This window comes from Lupinus angustifolius, chromosome LG12, assembly GCF_001865875.1.
Source record: "Lupinus angustifolius cultivar Tanjil chromosome LG12, LupAngTanjil_v1.0, whole genome shotgun sequence".
NCBI classification, from domain to species: Eukaryota; Viridiplantae; Streptophyta; class Magnoliopsida; order Fabales; family Fabaceae; genus Lupinus; species Lupinus angustifolius.
The window spans coordinates 1,142,144-1,157,223 of NC_032020.1; the positions used below are offsets into that span (position 1 = coordinate 1,142,144).

Here is a 15,080-nt window from a genome sequence, read left to right on the forward strand (position 1 = left end):
AGGATGAGGATAGGATGTCGATTATGACGAGGATGAGGATAGGATGAGGACGAGAATGAGGATGAGGACGAGGATGAGGATAGGATGAGGACGAGGATGAGAATAGGATAAGGACGAGGATGAGAATAGGATGAGGACGAGCATGAGGATGACGAGTAGAATGAGGATGAGGAAGAGGATGAGGACGAGGATAGGATGAGGACGAGCATGAGCATAGGATGAAGAGAAGGATGAGGAGGAGGATGACGATGAGGAAGAGGAAAGGATGAAGACGAGAATGAGGATGAGGATAGGATGAAGATGAGGAGGAGGGTTTAGAGACACAAAAATGAAGAAACCATTAGCAATAGAAGAGGAACACCCTCATGCTCTCAGTTAATTCTAACACTTCAAAACAACATCAAATCATCATAAACTCATTTTGCAATGAAAATTCAACACAAATTACTAAGCCAGCACCCAGCCATACCAATAGTCCACCATAAAAGGGCAGCTCAGTGCACATGACTCCCACTTAGTGGGTTTGATGAGGGTAGATGTATACAACTTTATCCTCGTAGGCGGAGAAGCTGTTTCCAGGATTTGAACCTGTGACCTCATGATCACTAACCAACAACCTTACGTTGCGCCAATCATATCATTGCATTCACACACTGAATATAGAGAAAGGGTCTTCTAACTCAAATCATATCATTCTCAAGTGGCAACATTTATTCTTAACCTGTAGATTATGTATCATTTTGATGTTGGTAACTAGGGAGTTATTGAACAGCCTAACAGTACTAAATAATTTTAACTTTCACAACAGATTGTATCAAGGTAATGTCTACCTAAACTGCTAATATTTCATGACCAAAATGATAAAGAAACATGTCAACTACAGGGACCATAGTCTATGAACTAGAGAGACACAAAATGCAAAGTTGCCATGGTGATATGTTAGAAACATATATATGGTAAAAGTTTAAGATCCAATACAGTGACTTGCTTTTTTAGGGTAATTGACTAACCAAATTCAGCAAAAAACTTCAACAAACCAGAATACATATACAAATTTTTTGCCTGCATCAACTTCATTTATTATTTTTAACAAATTCCACTTACAAGTTACAACAGGACCAAAATAAAATACTGAGTGAATAGTCACTTTAGTCCTTAAAAATTTTCATGTGTACCAAAATAGTCTTTGTCGGGGTCATAAAAAATGTTAAAAAGGACCAACTTGACCCATTTTGGTATTTTTGGGAACCATTTTGGGTTTTAAATTTTTTATGGACCAAATTGCTACGCACAAAATATTTGAAGGACCTTACTCTAAAATACTAGTAACTAACCAACTGATTGAAAATATAATATCCTGCATCTAGAAGACATTGAAAGGCATTATTTGTACCTTGTGATGAGGAAAATCAATGTGAGAAGGATGAGAAACATTCTTCACAAAAGTATCATATCCATAGAACAGATTACGCTGAATGTTAACCGTCGAAAACTCTGGTGTGATGAACATATAATATTGTCAAACTAATCACAAAATTGAACCAATTAAATTGGAGGCTTGGACACGTTATCTTTCTCCGGAGTCCCAACCATTCACATCGGGCAAAACAAAAAGCAAGCCTTGAGACACGCCAACTTCGGAACCTAGTGGCACATGCTCTACGAGACCTTCAGGCAAAGCTTGGAGGATTCTAACACAAGATCTACACTCATCAAAAGATCATCCATGATATGAATACTGCAAGTTTTCATCTTTATTGATCCTTCCTTCCTGCAAAAACCATATACCTATTCTTATATCAACCATTCCTATTTCGTCCATCCTCTTCTCTTAAAAGCTAACTTCAATCTTCATACAGAAATAAAATTTGTTAAAAAAAGAAGACCAAATAGGGAGTGTTACACTTACAGATAATATGAAAAAGATAGTGGGGGCATTTGTCATCTAAATATATGAGCAATGGAATAGAAACTTTTGCAAGTTTCTTGTATATATGGTGACATAGCAAGATAATTCCAGCACAACTAATCTGGTAGTCGGTAGAGGCTATATTCAAAGATTATACAAGGTCTCAAACAGCAGTGTCTTTAGTACATCGATTAGTTATACTTATATCCTTTAACAGTTCTTGAAATACATTGGTCTTCAGGAAAGAGTCCAAGGGCATTATACACATCTGCACAATTCATACTGACCAGCTCTGTAATTTAAAATTCCTCAACAGTTGAGTAAGTGAAATAGTTCAGAACCCCAAATATGCATGCACAATTGAATGGTAATTCAGTGTGGTCAGCAAAAAATCAGCAATTGACTGACTCATAAGCATAATTTTTCAAAATATAGAGGCAAAAATAAAAATCCATGCTTCATAGTTAACAGAGTGGAAAAATATTGTTTAATTCTAGCTTTAATGCAATCAAAATAAATACATCAACATATGTCACCAAGATAATGAGACATATCATGAAAGAAATGTCACGTACCGTGTAGGAAGGCATACACAGCAGAAGAAAAAACAATAAAATAAAAATAGTCATCACTAATAACATAACTTTTTTAATAGGAAAAAAAGAAGAAATCATAGAAGAAACAATGTTTGAGTAAGTTCTAACATTGCTATACAGCTGCTTATTCAACAATATACTTCACAAGAAATAGTATCTTACTGCACAATGGAAGTGATGCATACATCCATGACTAGCAAGAATGCATAACAAACTTTAGGCCAAAAGAAGAACATAAAACAAATACCTTGCTCATCAATAAAAATTACCTTTTGATTCATTTACTTGGTCAACTTTTTTTTGCACTCTTGTCAATGATATTTGACTTCGTTCCAAATTCAAGTATGTATCCATGTTGAACAAAATATTGAGTGTTCAAATGATTTGAGTTGGTGAAACAATTCCAAATAATCGGGAGCACATATGTTGTCCCACTTTTTGTACCACTCCATGTACCATCACCTCTAATTGGTTGAAAAAAATTATTGAAGTTAAAAATATAATTATTAAATATTATTTTGACCAATCATTTCTCCTGGCACATGGAGTGGCACAAAAGAGTGGGACAGCAGATGTGGACCCCAAATAATCATTTGAAATCTGCCTTCATAATATGGAAACTCAGAAAAACAATTGTTGTAGCACTGGCATACTGAGGCACAATTCAGCTTTCTTCTAATCTTCAATATTTTCTACATGAGAAGCTATTTCCATCCTAGCATCTCCTGTCCGTGCACTTAGTAATTCCAGAATGGTTATGATATGTTCACTGTGGGAGTGAGACTGATCCCCAGAAACAAACACATTTAATTGATCATTGACATTAATCCATGACCATCCTGGCTCCTTTATTACACCCTTCGACTTCATCACCTTCCGTATATGTGCAGCTTCCTTCCACCTCCCCTTGGCAGAATATATGTTAGCCAGGGTGATGTGAGTTCCAGCAGAATCCGGATCCAAGTGAAGTATCTGTTCTGCTGTCCGTCTTCCCCGGTCTACATCCCCATGAACCCTGCATGCTCTCAATAAGGTAGACCACACAACATCATCACTATGGAAAGGCATGCTTCGTATCATATGCTCTGCTTCACTCAATCGCCCTGCTCTGCATAGAAGATCGATCATGCAACCATAGTGTTCTTTTGAAGGACTGATCCGGTACTCATTACTCATTAACATGAAGTAGTAGAAACCAAGATCAACCAATCCAGCATGGCTACATGCCGTCAGAACTCCAATGAAAGTCACATAGTCCGGTTTTAAACCAATACTGGAGATCTTCTCAAACAAACTAATGGCCTCCTGGCTATAACCATGTTCAGCATACCCACTAATCATGGCTGTCCATGATACAATGTCATTATTCTTGATTCCATGAAAGATTTTTGAAGCTTCCTGTAGACTCCCACATTTTGAGTACATACTAATTAGAGCACTATGGACCATTGTTTCATGGTCTAAGCCAATGCACAGGACATGAGCATGCACTTGCTTCCCTTGCTCAAGAAATGCCATGCTTCCACACACACTCAGCACACTAGCAAAAGCGAATTCATTTGGTTTTGGCCCTTCCCTTCTCATCCATGACAGATAGTCAAAAGCTTCCTTCGCATAACCTCCTTGAGAATAAACAGCAATTATAGTGCTCCAAGAAATCATATCTTTTTTTGTCATACCATGAAACACTACTGAAGCTGAAGTTAACATACCACATTTTGAATATAGAGTAATGATGGAATTCGCCACTGACAAGGCATCTACCATGCCTAGACGCAATATGTGGCCATGTATCTGTTCCCCCCATTTTATATTAGCAAGATTTGCGCAGGCAGAAATTACTGCTGCAAAAGTGTATTCATTAGGAATGACATATGATTTTCTCATTCTTTTAAATGCTTCCACTGCATATTCTTCTTCACCCATCTGTGCATAAGTCGTAATAAGGGTTGTCCATGACACTACATCTGGCATCCTCATTTTTTCAAACAATCGCATGACGTTGTCTGGTTTCCCACATTTATTATACATGGTAGCAAGAGTGTTAACCACAAATGAGCTCTCATCAAACCCTTGTTTTACCGTTTGTGCATGTATAGCTTTCCCATGAGTTAAACAACTTGAATCAGCAGATGCTTTTAAAGCAATTGCAAATATATGTGAATCATAACCCACTTTTGATCTCCACATTTCAGAAAAGTACAATAATCCCTCCATACAGTAACCAGCATGTACAAGCCCCGCAATAATGGAAGTCCACGATACTACATTTCTTGTTACCATTTCTTCAAAGACTCTGCGACCTTGCTCTACTTTGCCTACTTTCATGTACATATCCACTAGGGCACTGCTGACAAATACTGAGTTTATTAAACTAGATTTTAGTGAAAACACATGCAATAATTCTCCAAAACACACATTCATGCCAAATGCACAGGCCTTGAGTGCAACACTAATCATGAATTGGTCCTTTTGAAGTCCTTGGTGGACCCACATATTTGAGAACAAGATCAATGCTTCATACGAGTCTTTGGCATTGACATAACCGGCTATTAACGTAGTCCATGAAATCTCATCTCTGTGAGGCATTTTATCAAACATATCCCTCGCTTCACGCAGTTGACCCCGTTTCACTAGTTGCTTCAGTTCAGAGTTAAGTTCAAACATATTATGAACATAATAAGCATTTGGGGCTAGCTGCTTTGGTTTTTCTTCCAATATTAGTTCTGGGCATGCAGTGGCAGGTCCTGTAAATATACTAACTTATATAAGTTTGAAACATGTGTGCCTTGAAACAACTTTGAAAAGCTTTATATCAATACCCTTTGAACTATTACTAACTTATCTACTACAATTGGACAATAAAAATGATTATTCAAAAGAAAAATTAGAAAAACAATCAGGAATTGGAAATTTTGAAAATTTAGCAGAATGCTCCAATGATTATGTAATAAAAGATATACCTGAATGGAGAGAGAAAGAAGCGTAGTGACGAGGATGAAGATGGTGGTGAAAAGGACGCATGAGTTTGAATATGTAAGAAGCATGCATTGCTTTTTTCATGAATGAGACATTATATCAAACAGGTTAAGGGCGACAATGAAATGGCAAACAAATAAATGAATGAGTAAATAAATAACTCACATAAATGGGTTAGTGGTAGAGAGAGAGAATGGTGGAAGAAGAAGAGTGACTGAACGGAACAGAGTGTTGAGCTTTTGGTACATATATAACAATATCAATATTTAAGATAAGATAAAAACTCGTGTGAAAATACGTATAATACATCACGTATCATTGTATTTATGATATTTTTTATTATAAATTTGAATTAGAATTAAATTTTTAATATGTTGTCAAAATTTTATTAATTATTTCTACAGCATATATATTCACACAAGTTTTTATGTTAAGATTATTATTTTAGAATATCTGATTAATCTTTTTTTAGGGATAAGACTTAAGTCTCTGTAAAATATCACTCCATCTAAAGCTTAAAAGATGAATTCTTGCTAGCTATATTTATAGTCAAAGACTCAAAAGGATTTTTTCTTACGTAAGAGGATACATTGGTTATATAAAAAGTGATTTTTATTCTTTGTATAACCTCTAAAATTGTTAGGTTAGTTAAGGATGGGGTGTAAGTATAGATGACAAAACGGACAATGTCGGTTAGTATGCTCACATAGTTCACTTTTTTTTTGCAGACAATATATACAAATTTTGTTTATTTTCCCATTTCCATGCTCGTGTGTCTGCCAAGCTTGCGGGTATTTCTATTGTGCAATGTGGACAACCCACAAACATAATTGAAGAAAAAATAAGAAATTTTCAAATAATTATGATGTAATATAATTTTTAATGCCTAAAAAGATTATAACATATCCTAAGTAAGCATAAGCATAGTACTCTGATTCATAGCTGAAATAGACCTCAAACCCAATCCACCTTCTTTTGATGGGCTTCACACTTGCTGCCAAGCTACAATTACCAGCTTCTTAACCTTTGTATCCTTTAACCATGTGAAATTTTTAATGCAGGTGTCAACATATTTCAACAACTTAGTAGGCCAAGAGTAGACATGGAAGCTATAAACTAGCATATTGTGGATTGTGGATTTAACAAGCTCAACTCTGCCCATAATTGACAAGGAGAAACCTTTCCATTTAGCAAGCTAGAAGACAATCTTGTAGGTTGGAGGTGGATACTCTTAGGCTTGCTTTGAACAAGGGAACACCTAAATATGAGAATGGGAGATTGTCAACAGTGAAGCCTAACCAAGATATTAGATTCATGATCTTCCTTATAAAGGCTTGTGTAGTGAAGAATTTACACTTGTTTAAGATGATAGTTTGCCCAGAGGATTGGGCATAATCAAGGATCAAGTCTTTTAGAACCAAAAGTTCTCTCTTGATACCTTTACAAAAAATCATGATATCATCAACATAAAGGACATGGATAGGGGTCTAAAGCATGCAGGGTCTAGATATGGGACTGATTTTTTATATCCAAAGTCAATTTGGTTAATCCTCTACTGAAGACTTCCTCTGCCAAGCAGAAGAGGAGGGGGACAATGGGTATCCTTGCTTAACACCTATTTTACAGTTGAAGAAACCAATGTTTTGTCCATTAACAGAGTTGGACAGCTTTTCAGAGTGAATGATGAGCTAATCCAGTTTGTGAATTTGCTATTAAAGCCAAATGCTTTAAGAGTGTCAAACAAGAAGTTCCAATCCATTGTGTCAAAAGCCTTTTTGATGTCCAACTTGATAGCTAAGTTGCCTCATAATGTTTTATGTTCAAGGAGATTGATAGCCTCAGAAGCTATGCATATGCAGTCCTTAATGTGCCTATCTTTGATTAATCATTTTTGTTCAGTGTAGATAATTTTTGGAGCAATAGTAGTAAGCCTGACAATTAGGACTTTTGTTATGATTTTGAATTGAAAGTTAGTCAAAGCAATGAGCTTATAGTCTTCAATTTTATCTGCACCGTGAGACTTAGGAATAAGAACCACAATCTTAGAATTGAGATTAGGCTTGTAACACCATAGTCCGATCACGACCATGAGCCCCCTCAACTTTCATGGCAAAAACAACAACCTTGATTTCCTTAGGCAAAGGAATGATAGTGAATATGAGATTATCCTCCTCTGAAACTAGATTAGGGGCCACAAACTGAATGAGGTTATTAGGTTGAGTGATGTTGTTAGAAGCATACAAGCCAGAAAAATAGGACAAAACATGGTTGATAATATTAGGAGGCTCCAACAGGATATTGTCTCCCTCCTTTAAAAGAGTCAAGGATTTTGTGGCTTGCCTAATTTTGGTTGCCTTGTGGAAGAAGCTAGTGGCCTTGTCCCCACTTGTGTTCCAATTAAGTAAGGATTTTTCCTTCCAAAGCTCCTCTTCCACAGATAAAGCATTCAATATATCATGTTCCAAACACATTTAAGGTGAATGTCTCCAAACACATTTAAAAAAGTCAAGTCAGTTTTTACTGTAAGGTGAATGTCTCCAAACACATTTCTATTCCAGCTTCTCAACTCTTTCTTTAGGATCTTGAGTTTTTGGGATAGAACAAACATAGGGCAACCAACAATCTCAGTGTTCCAGTTCTCCTCAACAACCCCTTTGTGATTCAGGTGTTGCAGCCAAAGGATGCAGAGCATCAAAGGATGATGATCTCATCCAATTCTAGGCAAAGTGCAGCAGGTTGTGTGGCTCCAAGCATCAAGCAAGCTATCATTACAAATGCTCCTATCAAGTCTTTTCTCAGTATGAGTTGGACCTCTTCTTTTATTGAACCAGGTAAACTCTACTCCAATCAATGCACGTCATATTTGAGACAAATGCATTTATATTTTGAGAAAAAATGTATGCATTAACCCTATGAGTTTTATACATTGTTATTGTATAATTAATCATTCATATTTAACCATTATTGACTCTTCAAAAAAGTAATTTAAGTGAATGGTGTGGTGATTGTGTATAAATCTTTACACTCATAGTGTATAGATCTTTACACTCATATTACACTCTTATATTTTTTGTATCATCATTTAGGACTAAATTTTAATTAGAATTAACTTTTTTTTAATATGTTATAAAGATTATATATATATATATATATATATATATATATAATCTTTATAACATATTAAAAAAAAGTTAATTCTAATTAAAATTTAGTCCTAAATGATGATACAAAAAATATAAGAGTGTAATATGAGTGTAAAGATCTATACACTATGAGTGTAAAGATTTATACACAATCACCACACCATTCACTTAAATTACTTTTTTGAAGAGTCAATAATGGTTAAATATGAATGATTAATTATACAATAACAATGTATAAAACTCATAGGGTTAATGCATACATTTTTTCTCAAAATATAAATGCATTTGTCTCAAATATGACGTGCATTGATTGGAGTAGAGTTTACCTGGTTCAATAAAAGAAGAGGTCCAACTCATACTGAGAAAAGACTTGATAGGAGCATTTGTAATGATAGCTTGCTTGATGCTTGGAGCCACACAACCTGCTGCACTTTGCCTAGAATTGGATGAGATCATCATCCTTTGATGCTCTGCATCCTTTGGCTGCAACACCTGAATCACAAAGGGGTTGTTGAGGAGAACTGGAACACTGAGATTGTTGGTTGCCCTATGTTTGTTCTATCCCAAAAACTCAAGATCCTAAAGAAAGAGTTGAGAAGCTGGAATAGAAATGTGTTTGGAGACATTCACCTTACAGTAAAAACTGACTTGACTTTTTTAAATGTGTTTGGAGACATTCACCTTAAATGTGTTTGGAACATGATATATTGAATGCTTTATCTGTGGAAGAGGAGCTTTGGAAGGAAAAATCCTTACTTAATTGGAACACAAGTGGGGACAAGGCCACTAGCTTCTTCCACAAGGCAACCAAAATTAGGCAAGCCACAAAATCCTTGACTCTTTTAAAGGAGGGAGACAATATCCTGTTGGAGCCTCCTAATATTATCAACCATGTTTTGTCCTATTTTTCTGGCTTGTATGCTTCTAACAACATCACTCAACCTAATAACCTCATTCAGTTTGTGGCCCCTAATCTAGTTTCAGAGGAGGATAATCTCATATTCACTATCATTCCTTTGCCTAAGGAAATCAAGGTTGTTGTTTTTGCCATGAAAGTTGAGGGGGCTCATGGTCGTGATCGGACTATGGTGTTACAAGCCTAATCTCAATTCTAAGATTGTGGTTCTTATTCCTAAGTCTCACGGTGCAGATAAAATTGAAGACTATAAGCTCATTGCTTTGACTAACTTTCAATTCAAAATCATAACAAAAGTCCTAATTGTCAGGCTTACTACTATTGCTCCAAAAATTATCTACACTGAACAAAAATGATTAATCAAAGATAGGCACATTAAGGACTGCATATGCATAGCTTCTGAGGCTATCAATCTCCTTGAACATAAAACATTATGAGGCAACTTAGCTATCAAGTTGGACATCAAAAAGGCTTTTGACACAATGGATTGGAACTTCTTGTTTGACACTCTTAAAGCATTTGGCTTTAATAGCAAATTCACAAACTGGATTAGCTCATCATTCACTCTGAAAAGCTGTCCAACTCTGTTAATGGACAAAACATTGGTTTCTTCAACTGTAAAATAGGTGTTAAGCAAGGATACCCATTGTCCCCCTCCTCTTCTGCTTGGCAGAGGAAGTCTTCAGTAGAGGATTAACCAAATTGACTTTGGATATAAAAAATCAGTCCCATATCTAGACCCTGCATGCTTTAGACCCCTATCCATGTCCTTTATGTTGATGATATCATGATTTTTTGTAAAGGTATCAAGAGAGAACTTTTGGTTCTAAAAGACTTGATCCTTGATTATGCCCAATCCTCTGGGCAAACTATCATCTTAAACAAGTGTAAATTCTTCACTACACAAGCCTTTATAAGGAAGATCATGAATCTAATATCTTGGTTAGGCTTCACTGTTGACAATCTCCCATTCTCATATTTAGGTGTTCCCTTGTTCAAAGCAAGCCTAAGAGTATCCACCTCCAACCTACAAGATTGTCTTCTAGCTTGCTAAATGGAAAGGTTTCTCCTTGTCAATTATGGGCAGAGTTGAGCTTGTTAAATCCACAATCCACAATATGCTAGTTTATAGCTTCCATGTCTACTCTTGGCCTACTAAGTTGTTGAAATATGTTGACACCTGCATTAAAAATTTCACATGGTTAAAGGATACAAAGGTTAAGAAGCTGGTAATTGTAGCTTGGCAGCAAGTGTGAAGCCCATCAAAAGAAGGTGGATTGGGTTTGAGGTCTATTTCAGCTATGAATCAGAGTACTATGCTTATGCTTACTTAGGATATGTTATAATCTTTTTAGGCATTAAAAATTATATTACATCATAATTATTTGAAAATTTCTTATTTTTTCTTCAATTATGTTTGTGGGTTGTCCACATTGCACAATAGAAATACCCGCAAGCTTGGCAGACACACGAGCATGGAAATGGGAAAATAAACAAAATTTGTATATATTGTCTGCAAAAAAAAAGTGAACTATGTGAGCATACTAACCGACATTGTCCGTTTTGTCATCTATACTTACACCCCATCCTTAACTAACCTAACAATTTTAGAGGTTATACAAAGAATAAAAATCACTTTTTATATAACCAATGTATCCTCTTACGTAAGAAAAAATCCTTTTGAGTCTTTGACTATAAATATAGCTAGCAAGAATTCATCTTTTAAGCTTTAGATGGAGTGATATTTTACAGAGACTTAAGTCTTATCCCTAAAAAAAGATTAATCAGATATTCTAAAATAATAATCTTAACATAAAAACTTGTGTGAATATATATGCTGTAGAAATAATTAATAAAATTTTGACAACATATTAAAAATTTAATTCTAATTCAAATTTATAATAAAAAATATCATAAATACAATGATACGTGATGTATTATACGTATTTTCACACGAGTTTTTATCTTATCTTAAATATTGATATTGTTATATATGTACCAAAAGCTCAACACTCTGTTCCGTTCAGTCACTCTTCTTCTTCCACCATTCTCTCTCTCTACCACTAACCCATTTATGTGAGTTATTTATTTACTCATTCATTTATTTGTTTGCCATTTCATTGTCGCCCTTAACCTGTTTGATATAATGTCTCATTCATGAAAAAAGCAATGCATGCTTCTTACATATTCAAACTCATGCGTCCTTTTCACCACCATCTTCATCCTCGTCACTACGCTTCTTTCTCTCTCCATTCAGGTATATCTTTTATTACATAATCATTGGAGCATTCTGCTAAATTTTCAAAATTTCCAATTCCTGATTGTTTTTCTAATTTTTCTTTTGAATAATCATTTTTATTGTCCAATTGTAGTAGATAAGTTAGTAATAGTTCAAAGGGTATTGATATAAAGCTTTTCAAAGTTGTTTCAAGGCACACATGTTTCAAACTTATATAAGTTAGTATATTTACAGGACCTGCCACTGCATGCCCAGAACTAATATTGGAAGAAAAACCAAAGCAGCTAGCCCCAAATGCTTATTATGTTCATAATATGTTTGAACTTAACTCTGAACTGAAGCAACTAGTGAAACGGGGTCAACTGCGTGAAGCGAGGGATATGTTTGATAAAATGCCTCACAGAGATGAGATTTCATGGACTACGTTAATAGCCGGTTATGTCAATGCCAAAGACTCGTATGAAGCATTGATCTTGTTCTCAAATATGTGGGTCCACCAAGGACTTCAAAAGGACCAATTCATGATTAGTGTTGCACTCAAGGCCTGTGCATTTGGCATGAATGTGTGTTTTGGAGAATTATTGCATGTGTTTTCACTAAAATCTAGTTTAATAAACTCAGTATTTGTCAGCAGTGCCCTAGTGGATATGTACATGAAAGTAGGCAAAGTAGAGCAAGGTCGCAGAGTCTTTGAAGAAATGGTAACAAGAAATGTAGTATCGTGGACTTCCATTATTGCGGGGCTTGTACATGCTGGTTACTGTATGGAGGGATTATTGTACTTTTCTGAAATGTGGAGATCAAAAGTGGGTTATGATTCACATATATTTGCAATTGCTTTAAAAGCATCTGCTGATTCAAGTTGTTTAACTCATGGGAAAGCTATACATGCACAAACGGTAAAACAAGGGTTTGATGAGAGCTCATTTGTGGTTAACACTCTTGCTACCATGTATAATAAATGTGGGAAACCAGACAACGTCATGCGATTGTTTGAAAAAATGAGGATGCCAGATGTAGTGTCATGGACAACCCTTATTACGACTTATGCACAGATGGGTGAAGAAGAATATGCAGTGGAAGCATTTAAAAGAATGAGAAAATCATATGTCATTCCTAATGAATACACTTTTGCAGCAGTAATTTCTGCCTGCGCAAATCTTGCTAATATAAAATGGGGGGAACAGATACATGGCCACATATTGCGTCTAGGCATGGTAGATGCCTTGTCAGTGGCGAATTCCATCATTACTCTATATTCAAAATGTGGTATGTTAACTTCAGCTTCAGTAGTGTTTCATGGTATGACAAAAAAAGATATGATTTCTTGGAGCACTATAATTGCTGTTTATTCTCAAGGAGGTTATGCGAAGGAAGCTTTTGACTATCTGTCATGGATGAGAAGGGAAGGGCCAAAACCAAATGAATTCGCTTTTGCTAGTGTGCTGAGTGTGTGTGGAAGCATGGCATTTCTTGAGCAAGGGAAGCAAGTGCATGCTCATGTCCTGTGCATTGGCTTAGACCATGAAACAATGGTCCATAGTGCTCTAATTAGTATGTACTCAAAATGTGGGAGTCTACAGGAAGCTTCAAAAATCTTTCATGGAATCAAGAATAATGACATTGTATCATGGACAGCCATGATTAGTGGGTATGCTGAACATGGTTATAGCCAGGAGGCCATTAGTTTGTTTGAGAAGATCTCCAGTATTGGTTTAAAACCGGACTATGTGACTTTCATTGGAGTTCTGACGGCATGTAGCCATGCTGGATTGGTTGATCTTGGTTTCTACTACTTCATGTTAATGAGTAATGAGTACCGGATCAGTCCTTCAAAAGAACACTATGGTTGCATGATCGATCTTCTATGCAGAGCAGGGCGATTGAGTGAAGCAGAGCATATGATACGAAGCATGCCTTTCCATAGTGATGATGTTGTGTGGTCTACCTTATTGAGAGCATGCAGGGTTCATGGGGATGTAGACCGGGGAAGACGGACAGCAGAACAGATACTTCACTTGGATCCGGATTCTGCTGGAACTCACATCACCCTGGCTAACATATATTCTGCCAAGGGGAGGTGGAAGGAAGCTGCACATATACGGAAGGTGATGAAGTCGAAGGGTGTAATAAAGGAGCCAGGATGGTCATGGATTAATGTCAATGATCAATTAAATGTGTTTGTTTCTGGGGATCAGTCTCACTCCCACAGTGAACATATCATAACCATTCTGGAATTACTAAGTGCACGGACAGGAGATGCTAGGATGGAAATAGCTTCTCATGTAGAAAATATTGAAGATTAGAAGAAAGCTGAATTGTGCCTCAGTATGCCAGTGCTACAACAATTGTTTTTCTGAGTTTCCATATTATGAAGGCAGATTTCAAATGATTATTTGGGGTCCACATCTGCTGTCCCACTCTTTTGTGCCACTCCATGTGCCAGGAGAAATGATTGGTCAAAATAATATTTAATAATTATATTTTTAACTTCAATAATTTTTTTCAACCAATTAGAGGTGATGGTACATGGAGTGGTACAAAAAGTGGGACAACATATGTGCTCCCGATTATTTGGAATTGTTTCACCAACTCAAATCATTTGAACACTCAATATTTTGTTCAACATGGATACATACTTGAATTTGGAACGAAGTCAAATATCATTGACAAGAGTGCAAAAAAAAGTTGACCAAGTAAATGAATCAAAAGGTAATTTTTATTGATGAGCAAGGTATTTGTTTTATGTTCTTCTTTTGGCCTAAAGTTTGTTATGCATTCTTGCTAGTCATGGATGTATGCATCACTTCCATTGTGCAGTAAGATACTATTTCTTGTGAAGTATATTGTTGAATAAGCAGCTGTATAGCAATGTTAGAACTTACTCAAACATTGTTTCTTCTATGATTTCTTCTTTTTTTCCTATTAAAAAAGTTATGTTATTAGTGATGACTATTTTTATTTTATTGTTTTTTCTTCTGCTGTGTATGCCTTCCTACACGGTACGTGACATTTCTTTCATGATATGTCTCATTATCTTGGTGACATATGTTGATGTATTTATTTTGATTGCATTAAAGCTAGAATTAAACAATATTTTTCCACTCTGTTAACTATGAAGCATGGATTTTTATTTTTGCCTCTATATTTTGAAAAATTATGCTTATGAGTCAGTCAATTGCTGATTTTTTGCTGACCACACTGAATTACCATTCAATTGTGCATGCATATTTGGGGTTCTGAACTATTTCACTTACTCAACTGTTGAGGAATTTTAAATTACAGAGCTGGTCAGTAT

At 35.8% G+C, this 15,080-nt stretch overlaps 2 protein-coding genes and 1 long non-coding RNA gene across 3 annotated transcripts; 1 reads left to right on the top strand and 2 right to left on the bottom strand.

Annotated features, from left to right (window-relative positions):
* Positions 1,190–2,768, bottom strand: LOC109361514. Its single transcript, XR_002109300.1, has 2 exons — positions 1,910–2,768; positions 1,190–1,771 (listed from the first exon to the last, which is right to left on the bottom strand). It is a non-coding gene; the product is annotated as an uncharacterized LOC109361514 (long non-coding RNA).
* Positions 2,809–5,643, bottom strand: LOC109361513 (putative pentatricopeptide repeat-containing protein At3g47840). The gene is made up of 3 exons (XM_019606983.1): positions 5,469–5,643; positions 3,091–5,252; positions 2,809–2,912 (listed from the first exon to the last, which is right to left on the bottom strand). The coding sequence occupies exons 1-2, from the start codon at positions 5,566–5,568 to the stop codon at positions 3,181–3,183; spliced, it is 2,172 nt and encodes a 723-aa protein (XP_019462528.1). The 5' UTR covers positions 5,569–5,643; the 3' UTR covers positions 2,809–2,912; positions 3,091–3,180.
* LOC109361515 (putative pentatricopeptide repeat-containing protein At3g47840) lies at positions 11,626–14,460 on the top strand. The gene is made up of 3 exons (XM_019606984.1): positions 11,626–11,800; positions 12,017–14,178; positions 14,357–14,460. The coding sequence occupies exons 1-2, from the start codon at positions 11,701–11,703 to the stop codon at positions 14,086–14,088; spliced, it is 2,172 nt and encodes a 723-aa protein (XP_019462529.1). The 5' UTR covers positions 11,626–11,700; the 3' UTR covers positions 14,089–14,178; positions 14,357–14,460.

Bases quoted from the DNA above. Each gene is read 5' to 3' on its own strand.
- LOC109361513 (XM_019606983.1), bottom strand. From the start codon at position 5,568: ATGAAAAAAGCAATGCATGCTTCTTACATATTCAAACTCATGCGTCCT. The intron at 5,253-5,468 runs GTATATCTTTTA...GTATATTTACAG, and splicing joins TTCTTTCTCTCTCCATTCAG to GACCTGCCACTGCATGCCCA.
- LOC109361515 (XM_019606984.1), top strand. From the start codon at position 11,701: ATGAAAAAAGCAATGCATGCTTCTTACATATTCAAACTCATGCGTCCT. The intron at 11,801-12,016 runs GTATATCTTTTA...GTATATTTACAG, and splicing joins TTCTTTCTCTCTCCATTCAG to GACCTGCCACTGCATGCCCA.